At 34.3% G+C, this 27884-nt stretch overlaps 1 protein-coding gene across 2 annotated transcripts; it reads right to left on the reverse strand.

Annotated features, from left to right (window-relative positions):
• Window positions 1-325: 325 nt before the first annotated feature.
• Window positions 326-27848, reverse strand: LOC128889462 (inactive dipeptidyl peptidase 10). 2 transcript variants are annotated; one of them, XM_054147115.1, is made up of 16 exons: window positions 27478-27848; window positions 21408-21566; window positions 17876-18028; window positions 16706-16833; window positions 11671-11882; window positions 10796-10959; window positions 9966-10069; window positions 9449-9569; window positions 8920-9155; window positions 7284-7585; window positions 6402-6571; window positions 3914-4056; window positions 3585-3779; window positions 1815-1975; window positions 1411-1622; window positions 326-979 (listed from the first exon to the last, which is right to left on the reverse strand). In XM_054147115.1, exons 1-16 carry the CDS (start codon window positions 27508-27510, stop codon window positions 836-838), a joined length of 2637 nt encoding a protein of 878 aa, XP_054003090.1. In that variant the 5' UTR covers window positions 27511-27848; the 3' UTR covers window positions 326-835. The 2 variants fall into 2 exon arrangements, with proteins under 2 accessions (XP_054003090.1, XP_054003089.1); XM_054147114.1 differs by having other exon boundaries at window positions 21408-21569.
• Window positions 27849-27884: the final 36 nt, after the last annotated feature.

Below are 27884 nucleotides of genomic sequence, written 5' to 3' on the forward strand. Positions count from 1 at the left end.
ATATTTTGTGGACAAAATGCGCATAAAGAATACAAAAATACTTGAAAGCTAACTAGACGATATAGTAGTTCGGTATCACTTTGACGATCAACTTCGCCGTTATTTCAAATAGTTATAAAATAAAATAATATGCAATTTTATATAATATCCCAAATAATTTTATTTCAAATGTGATCACAGCTATGAAAATAATCATGAAATAAAGTAGTATGTTATCTGAAATAATATTTCAAATAATATCATTTTAAACGTGTTCGAGTCTACTCAGGAATAAAATGTTCAGGTTTAGTAATGGGAGAATATAATAGAGGAACTTGTACTCCGATAGGGAACAAAATATAGATTATTATTGTTCTTGATAAATATTTTCATAAGACGTTTAAAATTTAAAAGAGAACTTACATAATGTACATACATGTATACAAATATATATAAATGAATATTCTCTATTTTAATTTGTAATAGTACTTGGACTATTTAATCTATTCTTAGTTGGCGAATATCTAACACTTTAATAGAACCAGCCACATTTAACCCTCGATGCAGCGACGTCTCTTTCGTACCCTTGAATAAGCAATTATTTTGCTTTCGCTCATCGAAAATTCGCCCTTGACCGAAAGATGAAATAAGCATAATTTAAATGGTTTGTCATTAATCTTATTCGTGTGCCCTTTCCTTACATCAAGTCAATATATAGAATATAATGCGAAAATATTTTTATCCTACCGACATTAATAAACGGAACACAATTTCGACATATTGAGATGTAATATTTATGTATGGAATACTATTACAAGTATTAGATTGATCTTTGAATTTCATTATGTACATATAACTACAGATTAGATCCACCGCTGATTAGACCAGCTTTCGCATCCGCCGGCGCCCGTTTTTGGAAGCAATCTTCCAAAAATTGTGCCATCGATAAATACAGATGACCCGTGACGCCTGCTAGAGTATGACTCACGTCTGGGTAGACCTGTAAATAAATGATATATATTTAATCGCCGTAAGAATATTTTATCGCAATACAGATTCTATTGGAAAATCGAAGTCGTACAGACACGAAATTAAAGATACGTAAATCGATGAAAATGTTGTGTGCTCGGATACTGACAGATGATTACATTGATTCAGACTTAGAATATCCCGTTCAAAGGTAAATTACTACCAGCAAAAATGAATGTTTTAGACCAGTGGTAATTGAATTATTTGAAAGATGTTACTCTTAAAAATTGGAAAAATTTCTGCGCAATAAAAAAGAAAAGAATAAGTGCAATAAAGCAAGAGATATTCTCTGTCTGGTTTAAATTGTACTTCAATCATGATTTTCAATAAACTGCTGCATGCATTCAAAGTAAAATTGAAATTTATCTAAATAAAAAACGTCCTAATGATAAACAAAATTACCTGTTGCCGAAACAGTATGCCTTTTTTAGCTAGATGTCGTGCGAGTGCCATAGACTGTTGAAACTGAACATTATCATCCGCAGTGCCGTGCACCAGGTAAAACATTTTATTTCGTAAATATTCCACCTTGTCGTACACGTCTGACTCAGCGTATCCTTTATAATTTGATGCAACGCTTGGGAAACCCATGTATCTTTCAGCATACGCCGAATCTGTACAAATAAAATAATAGATATCATTTTCTGAATATGTTAATTACCTACAGTATTTTATCATTGCAGAAGAGATTTTTATATGCAAGAACGCACAATTTTCAACTGTGTAACGTAGAAAATGCTATTTTAATATCAATACTATGTTAAACTAATGATCAGCTTATAAAATTAGACCGAACTGCAGTATACCGTAAAGCTTCCACGAAACGACTGGTGCCACACTGATACCACATTGGAACACATTTTGTTCGGGGTACGCTAACGCCAGAGCGGCTACGAATCCTCCATAGCTCCAGCCCCAAACGGCGACACGTTGTTTATCCACAAAATGCAACGAGTCCCGCAAGTATCTGCAAATACAAGGTGAAATATTTTTATTAGATATACTATTAAATTTTGACATGTAAAATTGAATCCCCTGCAATATTTATAATAATATAGGGTATTCGAAAAAGTTCGTGGCGTTTCTCAACCATTTGCATGATTTCATCACATGGTTCTGTGATTGGTCGATCACAGCGTAATGCATCTTTGACATCAAAATTTTGATAGAGCCAAAATGAAATTCTTCTAGTTTTTAGAAGTGACATCTTCCAAATAATTTAATTACCACTGGTCTAAAACATTCATTTTGTCCGTAAACGCTACAAATTTTGTCACAAGCCTGCGTAGCATTATTGCTTTGATCGAGCGACAAAACGCTACGAACTTTAACCCATTATAAATATCATTTCAATTATAATACATATGATACAAAGTTTGTAAATTAAAACACCGTACTGAAAAATGAAATATATAAACTCAAGGGTATTAGTTTATTAATTATTAAATACGTTGTTTCGCAGTTTTTTTGCAGTCACCATTGACGTTATCAAATATATGACATATATTAACCCTTTAGTGTCAATAAAATGATCATCGGTGAGCTAAAGGTGACCCGGTTTTCGAATCTTAAATTAGGGATCTCGTTTTCGAAGTAAATTTAAGCTTAGCATTCGTGGCAATAGAATTCTAATAAAGCATCTTGAGTTGCTGTTAGATACCAGAAAAAAAGGTCTCGTGTCCAAAGGGTTACCATAAAAATAATCAAGAAATATAATAAATTGTGACGAGGGTAGGGCCCCGATAAGGCCACCTCCACATCGGTGGACAGTCCAACCATCACCACCCTCTCCCTCCCTCCTTGCGGAGCTCCCACGGGAACTCCAGAATTGCTCCCGATTCGCAATCGGGGTGGTGGTCGGCCGTAAGAAGTTCCTACAGGTCCTGAGTGGAGAGAACCGTGAGCGAGGCGACACGAAGGAGCACGAAGACCGACGATCGCGAGCAGAAGATTCAGGGAAAATTAATTAACGTTTCGACGCGATAAGAGACGGACACGTGTAGCGGGCGCGAATCTTTTCCCTTTTGAGAAAGCTCTTGTCTCGTTATCGCGTGTGTTGTGGGTGATCCAGCACGTCCTCTATGTCTTCCACCCCAGCTTGAAGTGTACAAGGGACCCTGGGTCCCAAGGGTGGAAGTCAGGTAGGGCCCACTGGTTGGGTTTCCCTTTTATAATAAAATATTGGAGAATAACCTTGTAAATTATAATACGAGCTCAAACTTATGATAAAGATTGCAACACTATTGAAACAATCGATTTCATCATATGTTATTCAATCTGTTTCATATTATTTATTCAATCGATCTCATCATTTTTGTATATACAAGTACAGTCAGCCTCGTGAGCATTCGTACCCTCTATGTTTATTGAAGAAGTTTGTTTAAATTAAATGATAGGTTTGACGTTTTCAAATAAATATTTCATTAGAAATATATACTTGTGTACAGTTTATTCGTGTACGTATTTATAATTAAACATTTACTTAAATATAAACATATCATTTAATTTAGACAAATTGCTTCAATAGACACACAGGGTGCGAATATTTACGGAACTAACTACGTATATGTACTCACTCAGTAACTTCAAGTTGATCAGCAACCTCTACCGACCCGAGCCTATAGTAAACTTCGTGAAGAAACTTGTAACCTTGACCTCCACTACCTCTACCATCAATTTGCGCGACGATCATATTTTTCCTACTAGCCAGGTAAGTGTTCCAATCTATTTTAAACACGTCTGTTACCAGCTGTGAACCTGGTGCTCCATATCTACGAGAACGTAGAATGGAAATGATCAGTTATAGAAAAAAAAATATTAGAGTAAAAGTATTAGATAAATATGTGAAACAAAGTTGTCCATGCTTTGTCGCAATATATTCGATCAAAACTGAATATACACTTACACTTGCACGATTAATGGATACCGTGTTATTTCATCTTCCCTCAGGCCAGGTGGTAGATACAACCTCACTTGCGCGTTGTATCCGCCACTTATTTGGACGGGGAACGTTTTAACTTGTGGAAGAGCAAGATTAGCAACCCTCTCCTACAATAACAAATATTTGCGTTTGTATATGGATTATTTTGGAAAATGTGCGACTCACTCCTGCGACACGAAACTGAAAAACGCTCATATAAACATATGCCCCGTATCATCTTTCCTATGTATGGTCTTTTTTGTCATTTAATAATTAGTTATGACAAACTGAGTTCGTACAACTGATTTAACAAAATTGATTGTTCGCAAGGCACGATAAATTTTTATTTTCCTTAACAAGAATTATTGGGGGAATCTATTGCCAATATCTGGAATAGTTAATTGATTGAACTATTGAAAAGTATCTTGGGCTGATTCATAAATATGTAGCTTCAATTATTTAATTCACAATTTATTTCCAAATATATTATAACTAGACTGCGAATGTTTATGAGAATTCATATTTCTACAGATGTACATCAAGAAATGAGAGATTCTTTATTAATTTATTATGAAGTAGTATTATTGAATATTATTTAAATGGAAGTTTATGCATTTATGGTAACTGGAATTATGGAAAAATGTACAAGGATGTGCCAATTTCAAAAATATATGATATATCAACAATAAGATACATTGTAAAATACATTTTATATATTTTTGAAATTGACACATCCTTGTACATTTTCCCATAATTCCAGTTACCATAAATGCATAAACTTCTATTTGAGTAATAATAGATACATTTTACAATGTATCTTATTGTTGATATTTTATATATTTTTGAAATTGGCACATCCTTGTACATTTTCCCATAATTACACTTACCATAAATGCATAATTTTCCATTTAAATAATATTCAATAATATTACTTCATAATCAATTTTAATCAATTTTATAATCACCATCGTTGATTACCACTCGTTCCCATTTACTAAACAAATAAAAATTTCCTATTTGCAAGATGTTCCCCGAAAGCACGATTATTTGTTATTTAACTGCAGCTGAATTTATCTATAAATCAACCCAACAAGTCACATACGATTGATGCATAAAATAATACCACTTAATAGACATTTGTTCACTGAACGATTTTGTAACAAACTGATAGAGATCTTGTGCAACGTATCGTTTGGCTTGGTCCGTCTCTAGACTTACGTCCACTGCATTTTTATTTCTCGAGACTCTATAAAATGATTGTTTATTCACCTCTGTCAACGTTGAAATACTTTGTCGTACACAACAAGACTGTGAATAAATCCAATGTAGGTACATATATACGCCTGGAATGTTTAAAGATCGATAAACTCAATGACATATTGCCTAAACATTATTTAGATTTATTTAGATTATAAGGAATATTTTTTACAAAGCAGCTGCACACTATCGGAGTACTAGAATAGCTCTAACTTGAAAACAAATACGCCGTATATGTTTATATGAGTATCTTTCGTTGCATACGGTAATGAATACTCTACAATCTATATACATTGTCCTCACTACTTCATGTTTCGGCTGGAAAACTACTTGGCGATACGTAGAAGTGAATCGAGATATTTCTCTGATTGCAAAATTAGAAAAAAGGTGAATAGTCCAGTGGTTCACACTTTTTTTCATAAATGTTACGAAGCATGTGCATTTTACATATACAGTCAGTGTAAGAAGTATTCGTACAGCAACCAATTTAAAATAAATGGTTCCTGTATGAATACTTATTACTACAGACTGCGGATCTTTATGCAAAATAAAATCTTTGTAAATGTACCTACAAAAATTGAACCTAATAGGAATTTATTTTATTCTGCAAATGTTATAACATGAACTTTACTTTCAAACTTTTTTATATTCTTGCATATTGTTTGCATTTTGTAGGTTCTTACGCATTCAAATTTCCTATAAATGCATAAAGATCCGCAGTCTGCTTATTACACTGACTGTATTTTAAAACAGAATCGTGCTTTTATATGTCAACGTATGATTTTTTTCTTTTTAATTTGTAGTCCTTAGAGTCTTGTGTGTAAATATTCTACAACTTGCATTTAAAGATCAATTTTTACTATAAAGTTATCACGTAAGTTATTATTTAAAAAAAATGTTTGTGTAATGAACCGTACTTCCAATTTTTTAATATTTTATCAACATTCGAGTCGCGAGCTTTTATATGATACTTATATGATCTCAATTTCATCTCATTTCATGTATTGCACGATAATAACTGAAAATTAAAGAATAAAAGAGGTATACAATCAAAAAAGAGTTGTGACTCGATTCACTTCCGGGGATCAGGCTGCTGAGTGAAATGTGAAGCGTTAAAAACAATTTGTGCGTGTCTATTGGGAACAAAGAGGAAATTAAAGTACTTCAATCTTGTAAATAAAAATTTAACCAGCCGTGGGACGGAAAGACAACTTACGCGTAACAGAGTATTATTCTGTAGAATATAAATAGGTCGTCGCATAGGAAATTCAGTTTTGTACAAAGCAACGGTTGGTATATCAGGTCCATAACATTCTAACACGAAATAGCTTGTACTGCCTGGTGGAAATATAACATTGTGGTATTGACAAGGTTCTTCGGTAAACTCTAAAATTAAGAAAGAAACATTCCGTTAGAACGGTGGATAAGTAAACGATAAAATCATGCATTCGATATCATTTGGGCGCCGATCCTTCGAAACTAATCGTCTTTATATACGATACTTCATTAATATACAAGAAACCCAAACGAGTGATAAGATATTTGTTAAAATGAGTATTTTTCTTTAACAAAAATTCGTGTTTTTGCATGTTTCGATGCATCTTTAACACGTTTGGAAATTGGATTCGAGAGGAAAGAACAAAAGCTGAGATGTCTGCACGTAATTGCATCGTTTGTTTGCACTATACGTGTATGCTATTGCAAAATTAGAAAATGAACAACCTCGTGAGTGTATTAGAAAATAATCTTTTGCAATCCATACATGATGCTTGACAAGTTTCAAGTTAACTGGGTGTTCAGTTGATTTAAATTCTCTGCATTTTTATTTACTTCTTATTTATTTCTGAATTTATGGTACTCTTGTTATCATCGAACTATTTCGAAATTTTATTGTCATTCTGCCTACAAAAATTAAAGATACGCCTAAACGTTCTTAACGTGCCCAATAATTCGTAAAACATTGTCGCAAGACATTTGTTGTGACAAATTGTTGTTCAGAATCGTGTCAGCTATCCCCCATTTCCGGTTCTTACAGGAGTTTTGGGGCACCCTGTATGTGCAATTGAATCATGAATTTTTTCTGTTAATCGATACTCACTTGGTGGCGCATGTACTTTTAATTTTTGTTTCTTCGTAACTTTCTCCTTCGGCGGTTTTTGTTCCGCGCTTGGCGTAGTATCTGTTTGCATCTCATAATGGTCGTGAATATAATTATTGACCGACCAAGCGCTATTGTGACGAGCGAGGGTTTTCCGATGGTTATTCCGACTCCCGTCTAATATTTCTGTGCAAGTCATGCAAACAGCGGGATGCAGGGACGAGCCTACATGCGGTAGTTCAGATTTCACGTAATAAAGGTGCCTCTGGCCTGGCCTCATTGCTGGAATACCTATAAAGTATCTAAGTAAAAAGGTTAGATTAGAGTCAAGAATGGTGTCGTTATCGCATTGAATAACTTGCAATCAAATTGTAAGTAAAACATGGTAGTTATGATAAACTTTCCATATAAGTCAAAATAACTCCTTCAAAAAATGAAGTTATTCGAATAAAATTTGTTTGCATACTCTTCGAAAGGAATCAAACAAATAAGGGTATGGATTTTGTGATACGATTATTTTTTTCCAAAATATGGAAAAAATTTTGCTTTTAAATTGAATTATATACCATTTTTTAATTCGCTATGTAAAACCATATAAGAATACTTATTTTCATATCTTTATCTAGAAAATTACTGGTAGTATTCCACATGAATGACCACTGACTCCCTTAATACTCCAAAGAACTTGGAACAATACATACACTTTTCCAATTCACATTTATAAAATATTCCTAAACATTGTTACATACATTTCTATTTATTATGCAAGCTGAATCAAATTTTAAGTATTATTTATTTTACAATGTTATTCATTGTATAAAAAAATATTTAAACAAAATTTGTTTCGAAAGCATAAGTATAATACTAATGTTTGCGCATAAGCATTTGGTTTGAAACTTTCTTCTGCAACGCGTACGAACTTTACTTCTGATGCATAAATAGTAACGACCCGGGATGCTGTAGCTATGTTTGATTGTAACTACAGTACGGGTTTAGCGATACCGAGGTACCCGAGCTATAATAGGGGAACCAGTAATAAATAATTTTTATAGACGAATTTAGATTTTGATCAAAAGCAATGAACAACCCCCCTTGCGAATTCTTAAAAAATCTTTCTTCTATTTTTTAAATAATTGGGTTTTCATTTTAGAGAAAAAGTTTATATATGTTTTTTGTAGGATTCCATGAGATCTGCAATGACAAACAGTTTCGATCCAAAATGTTTATTATTAAAAGAGCTAGGAACTTTTGAAGATTAAGCAACTATTTACATATTTTTCCCCCAAAAAAGTGTACGATCATACAAAGATCAACATTTTATACACGTTTCAATTTGTCTTTGCGTCTGCTACAAGACTACAATATTGAACATACCCTTTTTCATTTAAAAAAATACATTGATGTTGATATTTCGGAAAATGTGATCTGTAGCTAATTTTTGTTTTGTCTGTCATAGTATGTCCCCCTCCAAACTGAACATTTCTGAGACGTATCTTCGTATTATTAAAAGAAACGAAGATATTTTAGGCACAAATCTTATGTGACTCACCCTTTATAAGCTTATTTATACACTAACGTTTGTGTTACTGTTTCGGAAATGTTTACTACAAATTTGATTCAATGCAACAAAACTCACATGGTATTGTTTATTTGATCCCATGCCACTATCGAGGTGACCTCGAATTTTCCGTGTGTGAGTGGAACTACCAGTTTTCGGCCAACATTCACCCACACAATGTGTCTGTAATAACCACTTGGACCATCCTTAACAGGATTTATAGCAATATAACTGCTCCCGTTTGTTGAGAAGATTGGTGGTTCGGGTGGTGTGTCCACCCAACCACGATAATCAGGTACTATTCTTTGAATTTCCTACGGAAAATGTAAAATTAATTAAAGATTAACGTTAGGAAATATATCGACATCGGCTTGGATCGTGGCAGCGACATCGGCTGATGTCGATTGTTTTATTATTCCTTATGCATTCCATGTGTACGATCGCGGCAATAGTCAAGGTTTATTAATATCTTTACATGAATAAATATTTACTTTACATAGTGCAAAACGCGCGTGAACAGTTCATTTACATCTTAACCCACTAACCCAATCTGACAATTAATAAACTAGTTGAAGAATAAAAATCGTGCTTAGTAGTTACAACATACCTGACAGTGCCACATTGGACTCTTACAAATAGTCACGACGGAAAGGTTCTGTGCTCGTGTTAACCATGTTATACAAACTTCCGTCAATGACACCCAGGAAGCCGTCGTAAAGTAATGTTCCCTGTTAATGAATATGTCAGATGTAGAAATTAATTTCGTGCCGTTTTACATTCAATTATTTATAACTCTAGTTTATTTAAACTTCATTTAAGAAATAAGATGAGAAGAGTTAAGCGTTAAGACTCTAAAATTTACCCTCCATTTTTTTTACATTAAATAATAACGAAACGCGCAAATTGTTTTAATAGTTAGTTTGCCAACTAATACGTGCATTTTCGAAATGTGTGAAAGTTGGGAAGATTGAAAGTTGTATGGTTTTTCATTTATAAATAAATGATACGTTTACCTTAGAAAAGCGCAGAATTAATTTATACACATGTTAAATAATAACGATTTTTTTTTAGAAACCTAACGAAACACAATTTATTTAAGCATATCAATTTAAAAGAAAACTCACGTATACTCGATTATAGCTGGAGGTTTCACCCATTTTGTATGAATATTCTTAGGATCTGCCAAATCAGCTACATACAGTCGTACCACAGGATTCGGTGTCCCAGGCTGCAAAAACAATAAATCTGATCGTATTTATTTATAGTGTATGTGGATCATATGCGTTTACTATAGGCATAGAGAGTCTGCGGGGAAGATATATTCTACGTGTACAGGTTGTACACTCCAAGCATTTTTCTTTTCTTTTCTTTTCCAGATTAGGATTGTGTCATTAGCTGTTGAATCTTTGAAAGGTCTGTTATTTTAATTTTGTATTATCTTTTCTTTTTCAAATTCTTTTTCTTCCTTTTCTTCTATCGTCTATCTTCTGTCTTTTTTTGCTTCTTTTGTCTCACCAGTCGTCAGCGTCGCAGCATAAATGTATGTCTATGTACGAATAATTCAACAATAAGTCGTTCCCAGCTCCTTTCCAATTGACTCTCAGCGATCCTCAAATGGCTTATAGCTTGGTACAGGTCACAATTGAATCTCAGATGTTCCATTCACCGATTCATCGTAATCGTATATTTGAAGAGCCCATTCAATTCTAATTTTATGCGTTGTAAAAATGTTTATTTTTGGATTTTTATAGCGATAAAGTAAATAGAATTAAATGCCAGCCACTTGTTGTCTTATTGTATAAAAATTCTCTCATCTGAACACTTTTGTTCACTAATTACTTCACATAACGAAGATTCTACCGTGTAAGTTTTCACACGCATAGTCTTGAATTCATAAATTCAAGTATTCACCTGCTTGAGATATTATGAGAATTTATCAAAATAAGAGACATACCTTAGGATAACGCAAAGATCTTATGTCAGGATAAAGAGCTTTGTTCCCTTCTCCGAACCATGATATATGCATTTCCTCGACTAGTGAATCGTTAAAAGAAGCATACAGCATCATGTGACCATCTGGCGACATCCATATTGCTTCCGCACAATGTAATATCTCCACTATAAAATCATAATAATAGCAAGCTTACTTTAAAGTCTTTTGATAATACAAAAAGTGGAGCGCAAAAGTTTTCGGATAAATAGATTTTTCACCTTATATTTCAATTAATTTTTACTAATATTACTCTAATATACTCTGTTTATCATACCGTCATCATATCATACATACAGTAGAATTTCATGATGTTCATGGCATGGGTGTTCGGATAAGGGATTTTTCGGATAATAGAATTTTTTTTATAGTTTCTTGATGTCCATCTTCATATACGAGCAATGACATAAGTCACTTTGTTTTTAAATCGAGATATTCAATGGTTAAATAAATATCACTGAATTGTAATTGCTACACGTTTCTTTTTACAGTTTTGTTCTATATGTATAGAAGGCCACTTGGACTTGATCCTAAACGGATGTGTAAAAAACTGCAGTGTATATAGAAATATATAGAAATACTTTCTACCTTTTTCCCTATAACGTTTCTTAGTCAGTCTTGACCAGCTCCTCGTACAGTAAAGATCACAGTTTGTTCGTGACATTTTTCTAAATTTTAAAAACTTTATTTCTATAAAGTCAAAACTTTTGTTTAATAAATTTAGTATTTTATAGTTTCGTTATACCCATTTTCAATCATATTGGGTAAAATTAATATATAAGGTGAGAAATCTATCTGCCTGGAAGCTTTTGCACGGCACTGTACGTGTATAACATTACCTTCGTAAAGCCAATCTGGCAATCCGTTTGATAGGATACCTGGAATCGCTGTGTTAGTAACTCGATATCCTGTGTTACTCATAGGGCCAGTTATATAATAAATATCATAGTCTTGCACCATGACTAATCCATGGCCACGTGGGGTCCATTGCGCTAATAAAAGGTAAGGGTGACCACCTTTCTCCGGATGCGGGGTTAACGGTATAATTTCCCTGTAACAATCAAATGTTTCATATATATATATATATATATTATTGTTAAAGTCACCGATGCGTAAAGCATTCATCTGAATATAGTACCTAATTACAGTAGAGTTCCAATTCTCGAAACGATTTATTTAATAATTCGATTGCTTTCATGCACGTGTGTTGTGTCTTGCACAAACAATTAATTAACGTTTCTGCGGTTAATTATTTTCTACGCAAACAACATACTCATAAGACAGGTTTTTAACGAACTTAAATATTTTCGCGCACTCGAAATCGGTCGTTGTAGATTACCATGTACCGGGTGTGAAGTTAAGAGCGGCACGGAATATTATCTCCGATACCAAGGGAAATGTTCATTTTTCAAGGATAGTTCGATGTAAAAAGGGATCAGGAAACTAACTTACAGTTACTGCAAATTTTAATGGTTTAATATTCAAAGACACATAATTATATCTGTTTTTTCTTTGCATATTACTATTGTAATATCTCTAAGCAAAGCATAATCAATAATATACTGATAGTTTATTAAGGAAATGTTATTTAATATCATTGGATCCTTCAATCGTGTAGAGCGTTGAAAAGGGGTAAAGATGGAAGTGAGGGAATACTTTGCGTCTTGGGCCTGCTAATGGACTCATCAGTTACCTTTTCTTTTAAATTGTTTATTTACTCATGTCAGATAACAATATCAGTTCATTTATAGTCCAAACAAACATTTAAAAAACGTAACGCAACACTCATTGCTTTTGATCTTTTAAGCGACACAAGAACTGTTAACTGTACTTATAAATTACTTTACATTAATTAAAAATATATTCTTCGTATCGTTCAAGACAGATATTTAGGGGTAGATATTTAGGGGTGGTCACCTTAAATGGGACACTCTAAATATGGAAAAATCCTGGTGTTCAGGATTCAGAGATCAATTTAAATATCCAATAAGTAATAAATTTATTAATTAGTGAATAAATTCAATACATAGTGAGTAAATATGTAAATTTACAAGAATAAGGTTACCGAATTGTCAATGCTCGTGATTTTCTGTTACATTCGACTATATTCAATAGTTATAAGCGTTGTTTTCGCAGTCACTTAGTAAATGGGGGACGTTGTCACCGGAAATTTTAGTTCTTTGCGGTATTTGTTACATGTTACGTTGGTTTTGTTCTTTTGTTGTCAGCAGCGCTTAGAATACCGAATGGCAGAATTGGAACGTATCATTCTGTCGGCGGGGTTTGTTATAGCATACAATACAGGGTGAGTCACCTAAGATTTGTAAGATTTAATGATACGTCTGAAAGATATGTCTGAGGAGAAAAAGGTCTGGTTAGGGGGTGGCCATACTATGTTAGACAAACAAATTAGCTCATGGTCATATTTTCCGAAATTTTAACGTCATCAATGTTTTTTTTTTAATGGAATAGGGTATTTTCAATATTGTAGACTTGTAGCTGATAAAAAAACAAATTTAAACATGTAATAGTATCGTGTAATAATAGTGTCACTAGTCTAGATCTAATAAGCGTGGAACAATAAGTTCCAAACTGACTTAAACACATTTTATACATTTTATCGAAATTTCAAGATATAAAGGCTCTTGTTAAAGCAGAAGATATTAACTAACACGGCTGGACTTTCACACAGTAGTTGTAATTCACCTAAAGGCGCAACTTTCCTGCACTAAGCCCAAACATTATTACTTTTTCAAATTTGTTTACTTGGTTTTATGTATTATCAATCAAACAAGGAGCCCCCTCGTAAATTGTTTGGACAATATCGCAATACTAAATTCATCTGGAGTCTGGACGTACAAATCCATGAAATGACCTGCGAAGTCCTCAGTTTTGTCACCACTGGATTTCTTTTATAGAGCCATATTAAAAATGCAGACCCAATTTACACTACACGATGGGGAATATTAGGCGACTTGCAAATCAAGGTAATGGAAGGTTTATTGAGCTCAAAACAACATTCTTGATAATGGAAGTCATTTTAACCACGATACTAAGACTTATAAATACAAGGTTTTAGTAAATAAAATATTAGGAAAAATGTAATCTATTTGTTTCATTTCTAACGTTGTGTGACATCGAAGGTTACAGTATATAGGGTGTCTCACGCAACTAGAACAGGCTGTACCTTCTAAACGGTTTGGAATAGAAAAATATGTTATAAGTGAAAGTTAAATGGTTTCGGATGACGCATAACATGCAACTAATTTTATGCACTTTTGTGCATCGATGCATCAGAAAAATGCAATGCACTTGTTTTTAAAATGGAAACCTATATTCTTGACGACACAGAACGATGCAGTTTCTTATGCTTTATAAAAAAAGTATTAACATACTGGTGCCCTAAACTTGTTCGTTAGGAAGTTATTGATGGTAAAAGTTATCCGAACTATTTCTGACCTTCGGCAAGTCCCCACGTTACAACAAGTGTTTCGTAATTTTGCATATTTCTTGCCGAAGGCGTTGTTGCAGCTCCTCAAGGTTAATAAAGGGGTGCGAATACACTATATATTTTTTACAGATCCCATCCCATCCCACTTTTCACTGTTACTTTCGCTAAATAAATATCTACTAAGCTCTCTCTTCAAATATCGCCATAGGTGTGGAGAACGCACTTCTTGGATGCATGTCTCTGTCTCTCAACTTTGTTTCACGTTGCTTATTACTGTGCATTAGTACTGATCTCCTTCCCTCTTCTTGTTCCACTATTTGTCTTTTCTATTATTCTGACGTAGTCTCTATTTTCTAGGATGCAGCATCCCCCTCGCGATTCATTGGGTCAATTGGCTTACAATAAGCTGAAAAGAAAGAAGGTAGAAGGAAGAGAGACAGAGATAGGAACTTAGGAAGAGGAGAGTACTGCACCTTCGTTCTGTTGCAAGTGAACCCATCAGTAACAATTCCTAGCAGGACTTACATAGATACCAGAATATTTAACCTTTTGTAGACCCATGCGACAATTCTGTAACAAATCTCGAAATCGATAGGTGGACGGAAGAGAGACAGAGAAAGGAACCTAGGAAGAGGAGAGTGCTGCACCTTCGTTCTGTTGCAAGTGAACTCATCAGTAACAATTCCTAGCAGGACTTACATAGATACCAGAATATTTAACCTTTTGTATACCCATGTGACAATTCTGTAACAAATCTCGCAATCGAAACGATGGACTAAGTATACTTCATACTTAGGTTCATTCAAGTTGATGTAATATTATGATAACACACTATTGGACAAATTAATACGTACATTAAATCACAGATAATCCATAGACTTCTGTCAATTTGAATTTCGTGATTAGCTAGCAACAACGAGGATGTACTCGTGCCACTTTGGATCGAAAAGATGCCTTGCAAATTTCCTAACTGCAGTATCACAAACCAATTTGTGAAAAATGTGGTTTAACCTGTGTACAGATGAATTGTAATGGGCATCAGGTTGAGAACTTAGAAGGTTGGTACTTTAAGGGGGATCACCAGTGTAAAATTGTTGGAAATTCGATTATGTTTTTGCATTGTTTAATAGTTTATAGCCTCTAAAATAACATACTGAAATGTCAAGGCCGGATCCGAAATGTGGAATACGAAATGTAGTTTTTGAATGGTAGTCTTCTAAAGATCATCTACTCGTAAACGCGCTTAATTAATACAGCAAGATACCAAGTAAATATTTTTATTTAAACTAGACAGAACAAAATATGAATAATAAATAAATACTTATCGATTGAATATAAAGGCACTGAATTAATTTCTACATCTACTATTTGAATTTAAATAATGGACCATGCTGATTCATAATTATCTTTCATACGTATCTTCTACTGTTGACTAGATCTAATTAAAATAAGCAACTTTTGTCTGGAAAGTTTGTCCTAACGCAAACATTTTGCGAATTAAAAGTGGAATCGAACAGTTGCAGAATTTTCAGGGGTTAGTTTCGTCTCCTTCAAATGAATTTTGGCAGCAAACACAATTTGCATATTACATACCTACGTATGATCTACACAACCCCAAAGCTCCATGAACTCCAGAAGCTTTCTGAACTTCCGGGATGGAAATCTATCCTTGTGGGTCAAGGCGTCCAAAGATGGTTGCCACACTTTAGTGTTGTCATCACACCGTAAGGGCCCGGTTGTTCGCGTGCGTACTGGCGAAATTCACAATCTTTCCCCCAACGTCACAAAACGTGTGCGTAAGTTCGTGCGTGCACAAATTTCCAAATGCAATCCCTTGTACCATTTCCCTGTGTTTAAGAAAGATCTGAGCTTAGAACTATTCGATGCTAATGCTGAACTATTCCTTGCGGTGTTTGGTACGCCCTAGACCGTTTGAAAATCCGTCGGTATATCAAGAACTCATGGGACAAGTACGAAACAATAACCTTCGTTTTCTTTTTCCATTTCCCTCTGTCTCTTCTGCTTCCCACGAAACTCAAACGAATAATAACAGTCTCGATACGGGAATATATACATAGGCATTTCCTGAGACTATTGTGATAAAACGTATTTTGTAATGTTGTAATTAATATAATGTTGACGATCTTGGAATATTGAAACATGTAGTACAGAGAAAAGATTCTCTTTATCGTAGTGTTTATCTCATCGGAACTAATCAAAAATTCGATTAGTGATATCTTATTTTATTACGAACAAAAAAAAGGTTTATATTATCAAATTGATTTCATTTGTTTCTTTTCTTTTCTTTTTCGTAAATCATCTACTTATAACTTCCCGTAATCGGAACTCTACTGTATTTCCGACAATCCTCTACACTATGTAAATTGAATTAAAAAAGTACTTTACAAAATGTTTTTACTAACCGTGTGTTCACATCATAGATTGTATATTGCGCTAAATACGAGTATCGGAAGAGTTTCTTCACATTATGTGCTAGAAGTAAGTATTTACGATCCGGTGACAACGAGAACTTGGCAGGATTCAGTCTCCTCTAAATGAAAAAATACTTCTTAATGTTGCGTTTTGTTAGAAGTCATGTGTGTAAATCAGAGTGGTCCTTATTTCAACGAGTTTTGAAATCTACGTTATGCGCCCTTTGAATACCTTGCAAGTACGTAAAAAAAATGTCTGCAAAATTCGAACTCTTAATTTGAGCATTAATACGTGCCTCAAACCTTCGAAAGTTTTAAACGGAAAATAGATGCAATTTTGTAATCGTTTACTTTTTCTTATAACTCCGATAAAAATTGATTAAATGATTTGAAATTTGACAGACTATAATAGTAGGACTAGAATGGAATCAGACTTATAATAATAGGAACACTTCCTAATAATTCCAGACTTTTACCTTAATTATTTCCTTATATATCAACCCAGTAAATATGTACGAAACTATTATTTTGAATGTTTTAAATGGAAGATTTCCGTGGAGAATTTACAAAAGATAAAAATCTTCTTTAATGAGAACAATTAAAGAATTTTTGTTTATGGAACTTTTATAAAAAAAATAATAAATAAGTTCAAATTTAAAACTTTTAAAATAATATTACTAGAATGTTTTAAGTAATAGAAATAGTTAAATAATAGAATAGTTGAGTAATAAAAAAATTTGAGGTTTTGTAGGGCTTGTTTCTAATTACTATAAGTAATTGCCATGCCAAAATTCAAATCATTTCATTAATTTTTACTGAAGATATAAACAAAAGTAGCCGATTAAAGAAATTGCATGTATTCTCAATTTAAAACTTTCAAAGGTTTTAGACACGCGTTAATCTCGAAATTAAGCGTTCAAATTTTGCAGGAATTTTTTTTTATGTATTTAGAGGGAGCATAACACAGATTTTAATAATCGTTGAAATAAAGACCCTAGTGTAAATAAACAAAGACATTCCGATCATCAAGATGCTTTATAATAAGACAATCGTGAAGTTAAACGCGCGTCCGATCGATTAAATAATTCTATAATATTAGCTTATTTAATTTATCATCAAATACGATATTAAAAAATATTTGAACGATTATCATGCACTTACAAAAGTTTCGTTAGGCATTAAACTGCGGGACGTAACATTTCTTTGTGAAACGTGTAAGAGAGAAATGCCACCCCAAGCATCTCTATAGCAAATGTGTTGTTCGCTTGCCCATGATCCATTGAAGAGAAGAGGTACTAATTCTCCGGAAAGTATCTGAAAATTTATTCATCTCATATTAAAACAGTCTAAAATTACTTGCTAAGGGTTCCTTACCAATAATTCCTATGAAATGATAACGTTGGTGATCAAAGTATTCGATATGTATGTATAGAGGAGAATATAATCGAGAGAAAGAATGAGAAGGAGAGCAAATTCGTGTGAAAGATAATGGGCACATACGATGATACTGTGAACGAGATTCGAGTGCCTGATAAGTGGAATAGTAAAAAAGCGGAAGAAGAGAGAAAGCGAGAAAGCGCGCGCCACGAAGACAGTTGAACTGTTCATGTCGAATTTGAAGAGAAGAGCTTGTTAAATAAATATGAAACAGTATGTTTTATAACCCGGCAGCTCCCCACTGACCGGTTTCTAGGGCTTAAGTAATGTTTGCCTAACGTAGAATCGCCAAATATGGGTGTTTTCCAATTGCAATATCCCTAGACACTTTCGTACACACGGCGACACAAGTCGCGTTTTATTTGCCGTAATCATCGACGTAACGCTACACAACTTGAAGTCTATCAGTAGGCTGTGTAAACTTGTACTTTCAAGTGACAGTTACATGCAAGTTTATAACATTATGAAATAATTATATTGTATTACGTAACACTCGAGTGTTTTGAAGTTTAACTGGTATTAGCAGAGCTGGATGACAAATCAACAACAATTGCTATAATTATATTATATTCTATGACCGATTGTGACACATTGTATGTGTTATTTATAATATTAGACCTGAGAGAAACAAATAATTGAATAATGTAGGTAGGTTTCGCTACAAAATCTTATAAACAACTATTGATATACTATTTATGTCATGTACGTATATACAGGGTGTCCACGGTAAAGTGTTACAAACGCGTATCTCAATAACTATTGATGATATGACATAATTGTTTATACGTAAATTGCAGGATACAATGGGCTCTCTATCGTGGTGTAAACGAAATTTTTGTTACGTTATTAATTTAAGAGATATGATGGTAACGTTTCGTTTTTTAAATGGAACTATATATTTTTTTTTGGAGATCATGCGATAGTGCTTTTCAAAACGAATTCATTGAGCTGTAATGTATTCACCCGATTTTTATTAGTTTTCGAGATATAACGCTTCGAAATTTACTGATTTTCAGTGGAAAAGTTTTGGTTTCGGTGACCGCGTAGGGCCGCTTTTATGACTTGTCACTCAAAACGAGACTTTTCCACTGAAAATCAGTAAGTTCCAAAGCGTTCTAGCTTGAAAACTAATAAAAATCGGGTAAATACATTAAGCCTCGATAAATTCATCTTGAAAAGTACTATCGCATGATCCCCAAAAAACTGTATACATAGTTCCATTAAAAAACAGAAACTTCACCATCATATCTCTTAAATTAATAACATAACAAAAATTTCGTTTGTGCCACGATAGAGAGCCCATTGTATCCTGCAATTTACGTCTAAACAATGTTTTCGTATCATCAATAGTTATTGAGATATGCGTTTGTAACACTTTAGTAAAATAATTTCTTCTTCTTTGTTTACTGAAATGCGCAGATCTTTTCACGGGGGGGGGGGGAGGGGTGAATACTAAGAAGCTAAGAAATAGGCTGACCAGGGGCTACAGCATCGCAGATGATAGATATTTCTATCATGAATTAAAAAATAGCAATGCATTAGTATAAATGGCATAGTATTGAAAAATATTCGTAGTCCTACTGGACATCGTAAACATTACTTTTTTCCAATTGAGTCGTGCACAACGCTATACTTTGTACCTTCCTGTGTACATACAGTCAGTGTAATAAGTATTAGTACAGGAACCATTCATTTTAAATTGATTGCTGTAGGAATACTTATTACACTGACTGTAATGTATCAAGATTTGTTAAGATTAGTTAAAAGTAATTCGAAGACAGTTATCATTACTTTTAACAATTACTGTCCATGTAACTGCAATTACTTGGAAGTAATTAAAAAAGTAGTTACCTTCTAATTACTTTTAGGTATTTTTAACTACTTTAGATTTGAGACGCCTTTTAATTACTTTTTGGGCAGTTACAAGTAGTTATTAAAAAGTAATTGGATTACTGGTAGTAGTTAAGTAATTGCAAATACCATTACACGCGACAAAGTAATTGTAATGGCAATTATTTAATTACTTGGTGAAAGTAATCATTACGTAATGGTAATTAAGAATTTGCAGCTCCGGAGGGGGTTTCCCCCTATCGACCGCGCTGTCGACCACGCGTTATCATTTAGAATCGCGTCGCGTCCAAAACGAAGTCTTTGATCTGAGAAAGCCAGCTTGAAAGTTCTCAGCCACTGACGTTCCTATTGTGAAACTTCTGTGTTTATTTTCCACGTCCAGGCTCTTGAAATTTCCGATCTTGAGGCTTCAGCTGCGACTGAGAACTATAAGTATTGACGCTGCGGGTGTCGTTGTGATTCATAGGCACTCTTCTGTCGTATCGTTTTCAGCTCCAATTTTCAGAAATTAGTTGGCTTTGTCAGATCCTGTGATCCCATACGTGAAGTCTATTTCCTGAACTGAGATAGCCAACTTGGAAGTCTCACCCGCTAAGGTCTCTATTGGCAGGCTTCTCTGTCGGGTTCCGTGTCCAGATCTTTGAAGTTTCCGATCTTGTGAATAGAATTGCGACCGAGCCTTTTGCCCATCGGCGTACTATTCTGACGTTGATCGTGATCACGTCACGATGGAGTTATTTGCTTACTACGTCTTCCTTAACGTGGTTCCTCGGTGGAACCATAACGCAGTTAAATGTTTATAATAATGAAACTGTAGGACGATATAAGGCTTGGTGAAAGAGTATAATTTAATTTTCATGTATGAGATAGTTATAAAAATGTAACAGGCCTGTATCACATGTTTCCTTCGACACTTTGTGTAATTCACTTAGTCTACAACTTTACTAATCAAATATAACTTGAATGTTTGACGGTGCACCAATCCCTAACGTAGACTGTCTGTAGTCCACTGTAGGGAGTTTAATGGATAGGCTACAGTACAGTATAGCCAATACAGGTAGTGATGGATAAAACCTTAGGCTTCGAATTAATCTAAAGTTTGCCGATACGTTTGTCTCGCTTCCTCTATTGTACACTTTTTAAAGAAAGGAATGAGACAAACGTATCGGCAAACTTCAGATTTATTCGAAGCCCAGGGTTTTGTCCAACAGTGAGTGCAGGGAATCTTACACTATCCGTGGTCGGTGATGTCTTTCGAAGAAAGAAATGATCTTATAGCTAATTATTAAGGAATTTTAGTGGAGATAGTCGATTTGGATTATGAACGGCTCCCTTAAGGCATGCTGCGAACTAAATACGAATGTGTAGCAATTTGAATGACGTACTCATAAATTCTGTTACATACCTCGGAGAGTCGTAATCGGGTACCTCGCACTCTAGGACCCTCGTCCGGTGGTGTCAGTAGGGCAACCGATGTCACAATCAAAGCTAGGACCGCAACAATTACGAGTAGAGCTATCAAAATTCCACGCCAGTTCCTTTGATTCGGGTTCGCTGACACTAGCTCCTGTCACAAAGATACTCACTAATGCCACTGACAGATAAATTTCATTTACAAATATTGAAGGTAGTTGTTTCGAAATATTCATGTTCAAAAGTCGAAAATTGTCAATTGAAAACTTTTGCCAAAGTACAGCCTTGCTCTTTTCACATATCCATAATATATCAATTTGTCAATACGTATATCTACACATACATTCGTAATACTCAAGACATGATTGTGGTGACAACGTTGTCTGATACTGCGCCACTTTTCTACGTCCAGTTACAGATTTTAATAAATTATATCTTAGTAACGACAGGATCAATCATTTGTTTAATATCTTTCTTTTTAAATGATTTATAATTTCGATCTTTATATAGTTGTTGTGCAATCGAGTACGCGACAATGTCGAGATAACAATCGGACTATTAAGCAAGCTACCGGTGGTTGCCGCATAACGAGGGCACCTCTGTACCTACAAGACGGCAACCGCTAGCACACGTTGTCGCATAAAAGGGGCACCTCTGCGCCAACGATGTAGCAACCGGGCTTACACACTGGCTAACATCAGACACCTCCTAACACCTTCTAACATCTCCTACCACCTATTGACGCCGAATGTGATTCGTGTCACCTTCTCACTCATCACCATCACGTATCAGAACATAATACGCAAAGAGGTAACACGCGGAATACGCGGTAAGTATCAAAATTCTGGCCAAATTTTACATCTTAGTATCAGGAGAACATGATATTCAAAGAGGTGGCGCGAGAATTACATGGTACGTATGAAATTCTGATCGGATTTTTACTCCTGGTATCAGGACAACATGATAAGCAAAAAGGTGGCAAAAGGATATTACATGGTACGTATCAAATTCTGGTCAAATTTTACTCCTGGTATCAGGAGAACATGATACAAGAAGAGGTGGCACGAAGGAAATCCGGTACGTATCAACTAACACCTCTTAACGCCTTCTAACATATTTTAACATCTCCTAATAACTCATGAAAAATGACGTAATATACAACATCGTGGAAATTTTCATTTCCCTTTAATATTCCTCCATTTCCTGGTATGTTTCCCTTTACTTCCTGGTACACTTCCCTATAATTGCCCCTCATTTCTGTGATATTTCCCTTTAATTTCCCCTCACATCTGTGATATTTCCTGGTTTAACAATGTTGCAATTCGCTCTCTGCGGAAGTTCAACAAGGTTGCAAGTTCAACAAAATTGCCAATCGCTCCCCCCGCGGGCGTTCAACAAAGTTGCAAGTTTAACAAAGTTACAAATCGCTCCCGCGGGCGTTCGACAAAGTTGCAAATCGCTCCCCGCGGAATTCAACAATGTTGCAATTCGCTCTCTGCGGAAGTTTAACAAGGTTGCAAGTTCAACAAAATTGCCAATCGCTCCCCGCGGAATTCAACAAAGTTGCAAGTTCAACAACGTTGCAAATCGCTCCCCGCGGAACTCAACAAAGTTGCAAATAGCTCCCCGCGGAATTCAACAAAGTTGCAAGTTTAACAAAGTTGCAAAATCGCTCCCGCGTAGCGTTTAACAAAGTTGCAAGTTCAACATCGAGCGATTTGCAACATTGTTGAACTTGCAACTTTGTTGGATTCTGTGGGGAGCGATTTGCAACAATGTGGCAACGTTTGTAAGTTACACCGCTCAAAATTGCAACAAAGTTGCAGGGGCTCAAAAGTACAACAAAGTGGCAACTCAGAAGTTCGGCAAAATGTGACAAAATCCGAAAAATCGACTCGACTTGGCAACATTGTTGTACGTTTGAATTAATCAATTTGCACCTTTGTAGAATTTTGAGCAGCGACAACTTCAACAATGTTGCAAATGGCCCCGCTCGAAATTGGGATGGGAAATGTCGGATTTTTACTCCTGGTATCAGAAGAACATGAGTTTCGATGATGTGGGTCAATTTTTAATTTTATCTTGAAACTTACCTTATTGTATCAGCGTCCGTAGGTGTTAGTAGATGTATGATGGTTTTAGGAGGTGTCAGGATATGTTAGTAATTGTTAGGATTTGTTAGGAGATATTAGGAGAATTTAGGAGATGTCAGAGTTTGCTAGGAGGTGTCAGGAAGTGTTAGAAAGTGTTAGGAGGTGTTAGGATATGTCAGTAATTGTTAGGAGTTGCTATGAGTTGTTAGGAGATGTTAGAAGAATTTAGGAGATATAAGAGTTTGTTAGGAGGTGTCAGGAAGTGTTAGAAGGTGTTGAGAGGTATCAGGAAACGTCAGAAAGTATTAGGAGATGTAAGATGTTGTTAGAACGCATTTGGAGTTGTTCGGATTTGTTAGGAGATATTAAAAGGTATTATAAGGTGTTAGCAGGTGTTAGGAGTTTTCCAAATGTGAACGAAAGGTTAGTGATCGGAAATGTTAGTGGTAAGCCATTGGTGACTAACGCTGTCTGATAGAAAAGTTAGCAAAAAGTTACTGTCAGTTACTGGTGATTGACGCACCCTGAACGATAAGTGAACGAAATGTTAGATGTCATCAAGTAGACGCAAGGATGCCCCTTTCATGCGACAACCTACGCTAGCCGGTTTGTCGGTTTGGTTGCCATCTCATAGGTGCAGGGATGCCCCTTTCATGCGGCAACCTATGCTAGCCGATTTGTCGGTTCGGTTGCCATCTCATAGGTGCAGCGATGCCCCTATTAGGCGGCAACTATTGATAGCTTGTTTGAAGGTTTGGTTATCATCTCGACGTAACGACGTACTCGATTGCACAATGACTATTGTAGTATTATCGATAAATTTTTGTCAGTATAGATATAAACTTAAAATAACGGTTTCGCTGTTCGTTGCAGTTTGACTATCACTTGTCTTTACACTTCGCCCGTTCATTTAAAACTAAACTTTAGCATTCGTCCAGGTATGTCACTTCCCACTTTTCACCTTATACTCAAGGCATGTAAATAAAGTAAACGTATGTAATGTTTGAAAACTAGTCGATTAGTTTTTGTATTATCGTTTCCACAGATTGTGAGAAATATGGTTTCGAAAAAAATGCGATATCTCAAAAATTCCTATGTAAAATGTATTGTAAAAATGATCAAATATACTTTAAAGCGTACCTAAAATATTCTCAAAGTTAATGAAACCTTATGTAAATTCTTGTCTTTAAATAAAAATATCCCGAAAAACATTTAACTCTTGAACTCTTAATGTAGTTGCCCTCTTTCATACGACATGATTCATGTTTGTATATTCTGTAGCGAAATGGCTCTGAGACAAAAAGGTGAAGAGTCTCACCTGACCATCCAGTCGATGCACAACGTGTCGCTGCGCCTACTCGACTGACTTACAAACTCAACGCTACCCCTATTTAGACGCCGCGTGTAAGCTGTACACAACGCTGGCATCACAGCAACGTATTCTTAAGGGGTGAGCCCGGTTGAATCTGAGGCACTCTTCTACGCATTTCTAAAAAATTCCACGTATAATCTTGTACTAAACAAAATTATTTATCATCGCTAAAGATCCAATAAAAGACCCTGTAAGTTTCATAAAGATACGCTTGATACATTATTTTTAAACAATTCTTAAAGAATGCCTCATTTTCAGCGTCCTCAACTGAACTTCCTTCTTAAGAATATGAGAACTTATCTTTACGCGAAACATTCACAAGAAATGTATTTAAAACTAGGTGTGCGTGTTACAATATCTAATTTTTGACGTTACTTTAATATTCGGACACTTTGGTATATAGTAAGGGGAGACTGGCGTAAATTCGAAAGTTTTTTGATCAAATATCTTGCTATGACTTCATTTTATACTCTGTCTGTTTGGTAAGTCGCTTAAATTATATCCAGAATATTTGGTATTAAAAGAGTATTATTGTTTGGACTGTACAATTACTTTGATAAAGTAGAAATAGTAGTAGATAGATGATAATGTATATTGCTCGTTATTTTTACGTAAGGAAGAACTTTTGTGTACATTACATGGTGTACAAATCATAAAAACATATAACATATATATTACATACCACGTAGAAGTAGTAATCAAATATTATAGTTAGACATTTTTACCTCGACACACGTTTGAAAAGACATCGTGCCTGAGTCAATTGAAAAATTAGTTACAAAAAAAGGAGCAATAGTTTTGGATTAATAAAGAAAATGAGAACAGTTAGAAAACATTTTGCGTGCCAAGAAAAGTAATAGATTAATTATTTTTGAGTTATTTTACTTCTTTCTATTGATCACAGTCTCCCTATTTTACCAGCTTTGTAATATGAACTAATTACAATGTCTGTTCTATTTGTAAAGACAGTATCAAAGATATATCCTATGTAACTAATTTTGTGTCGATTCGTAAATTAGTAAAATTTCACTGATTTGTGAAAATAAGACGTAAGAGTAAAAATATTTAATTTGACGTCAGTTTACCAGTTTTAATATAAAAAATAGCAACAGCTATCGAGAAATTGTGACTTTATTTTATACAAGTGAGAGTGCTGTACCAGATATTGTTTTATTAAGGCCAAGTCAATTTTAGAAAGTTATTTATAAAGTTCTTTGAAAGTTATTTTAAAAAGGCCAATCGAGGGCCCTGGATAGTCAAAATAAGTGTAAATTTCTATAATAAATAAACGCAAATCGTACATATTGGGGCGTCAAAAATAGCTAACGAGTTGTTCCATGAATATGGTAAATCAGTTCATCCACAAACAATTCACAGAACTCGTAAAGAATATGTCTACAATAGACCAGTTGCTCGTAAAAAATCACATGTCAACGAGATTGTCAAAACCTATTGAATATTTATAGGATGAATTAGACAGTCAAATTATGAAAACAAAAATAACGTCAAAGGAAATGCTGAAACAATCACTAAAAGAGAAATGGAGTAATTTAAATAAATATCGGAGCTGAATATTTATTTAAATTATCACCGATATACGTCAACGTTTCAAAGAAATTATTCGTTGAAAAGAATACCCAATAAAATATTAAAATAGTTTTTATTTACGATGACCTGACATTTAACTAATAATTCTTGTAATTGTCTGAATATTAAAGTGACATCGAAATTACACATCGTTTTGTTCGAAATTCATTTTATAAGAAACATCGTGTACGTGTACAAATTAATTCCGTGCCTTTATATTCAATCGTTTACAACTGTACTTTAACTCAAAGTATGTATTCAATATTTTGTTACGTTAAATTACCGTTCTCAATCTGATTTCCATTATAATGAATCTATATACAGTCATATATATATATAGTCATTACAACTTATTTATGTATTCGAAGTTCAGTAGTCCACGAAATTTACTTATTGTTGTTCTTCTAACAGGTTACAAATGTACTTGGCAATTGTTACATGTAGAAATTATTTTTCTATTATTTGTTTCTATTCATAACTCTAATTTATGACGTCCACTAATATAAAAAACAAACGAAAAATATACATAATACATGTAGAATATGTTGTATTAATTAATTGAGTAATATTAATATTTCGATTTGCATAGACGTATTTGCCTTCTGGTTATGTATAGCATACATTTGTCATATTCGTTTGTATCATAAATATGATTTTCTTTAAATAAATAAATGCTAAGATTACTTTAAAGAGTCACAGACTAATTCCTACACCTGATATATAAATAAAATTTCTTTTATTCACTAAATTCAATGTTTGAATACTATACGCGTCTTAATTACTTTATCCTTCACCCTAAACAAAGTTATAAGCAAAATAAAAATCTGAAAGTGTTTGAATATTAAAGTTGTCCACTGTACACCCGTTTAATTTATAAAACCATCGACTACCGCGTTATAATAGTCCTAAGATAATTTCTCAATGATTCACATTAAAGAGCTTCATATTTTCGACCATCATTTTGAAACAAAGAATATTCAATAAAAACAAGAAATAAATTGGTAAATTACCTCGTCATCGTAGGTATTATCGTGGTCTGCCATCGAAGAGTTCGATTATCCTAGGATCCTGTTGAATTATGAGAGCAGACAGCTGAAGACTATGGTCGAAGTTTATTTTATTTCCAATCGTATTCCAATTTTTATCTCATTGCATTGCGCTGAGATATTTATTCACACACTCACTTAACCACAACCAATAAATAGAAGAAAAAAAAGAAGAACAAGGGATACAGAAAATAGGAGAACTTTATCACAGGTTCCTGTAGTGATTGTACACCACGATACTAATTCTGAGCTTCCATTTACACCGTGAGAATTTTTGGTACTGCTATGAAGATTGTCCCCGATGATGCTGCAAGAACGAAGCCTGCGCGATTCTGATGCTGCGCGATTCTACCCGTTTCTTTATAGTCTTT

This window comes from Hylaeus anthracinus, unplaced genomic scaffold (genome assembly GCF_026225885.1).
Source record: "Hylaeus anthracinus isolate JK02 unplaced genomic scaffold, UHH_iyHylAnth1.0_haploid 11997, whole genome shotgun sequence".
In the NCBI taxonomy this organism is placed as follows: Eukaryota; Metazoa; Arthropoda; class Insecta; order Hymenoptera; family Colletidae; genus Hylaeus; species Hylaeus anthracinus.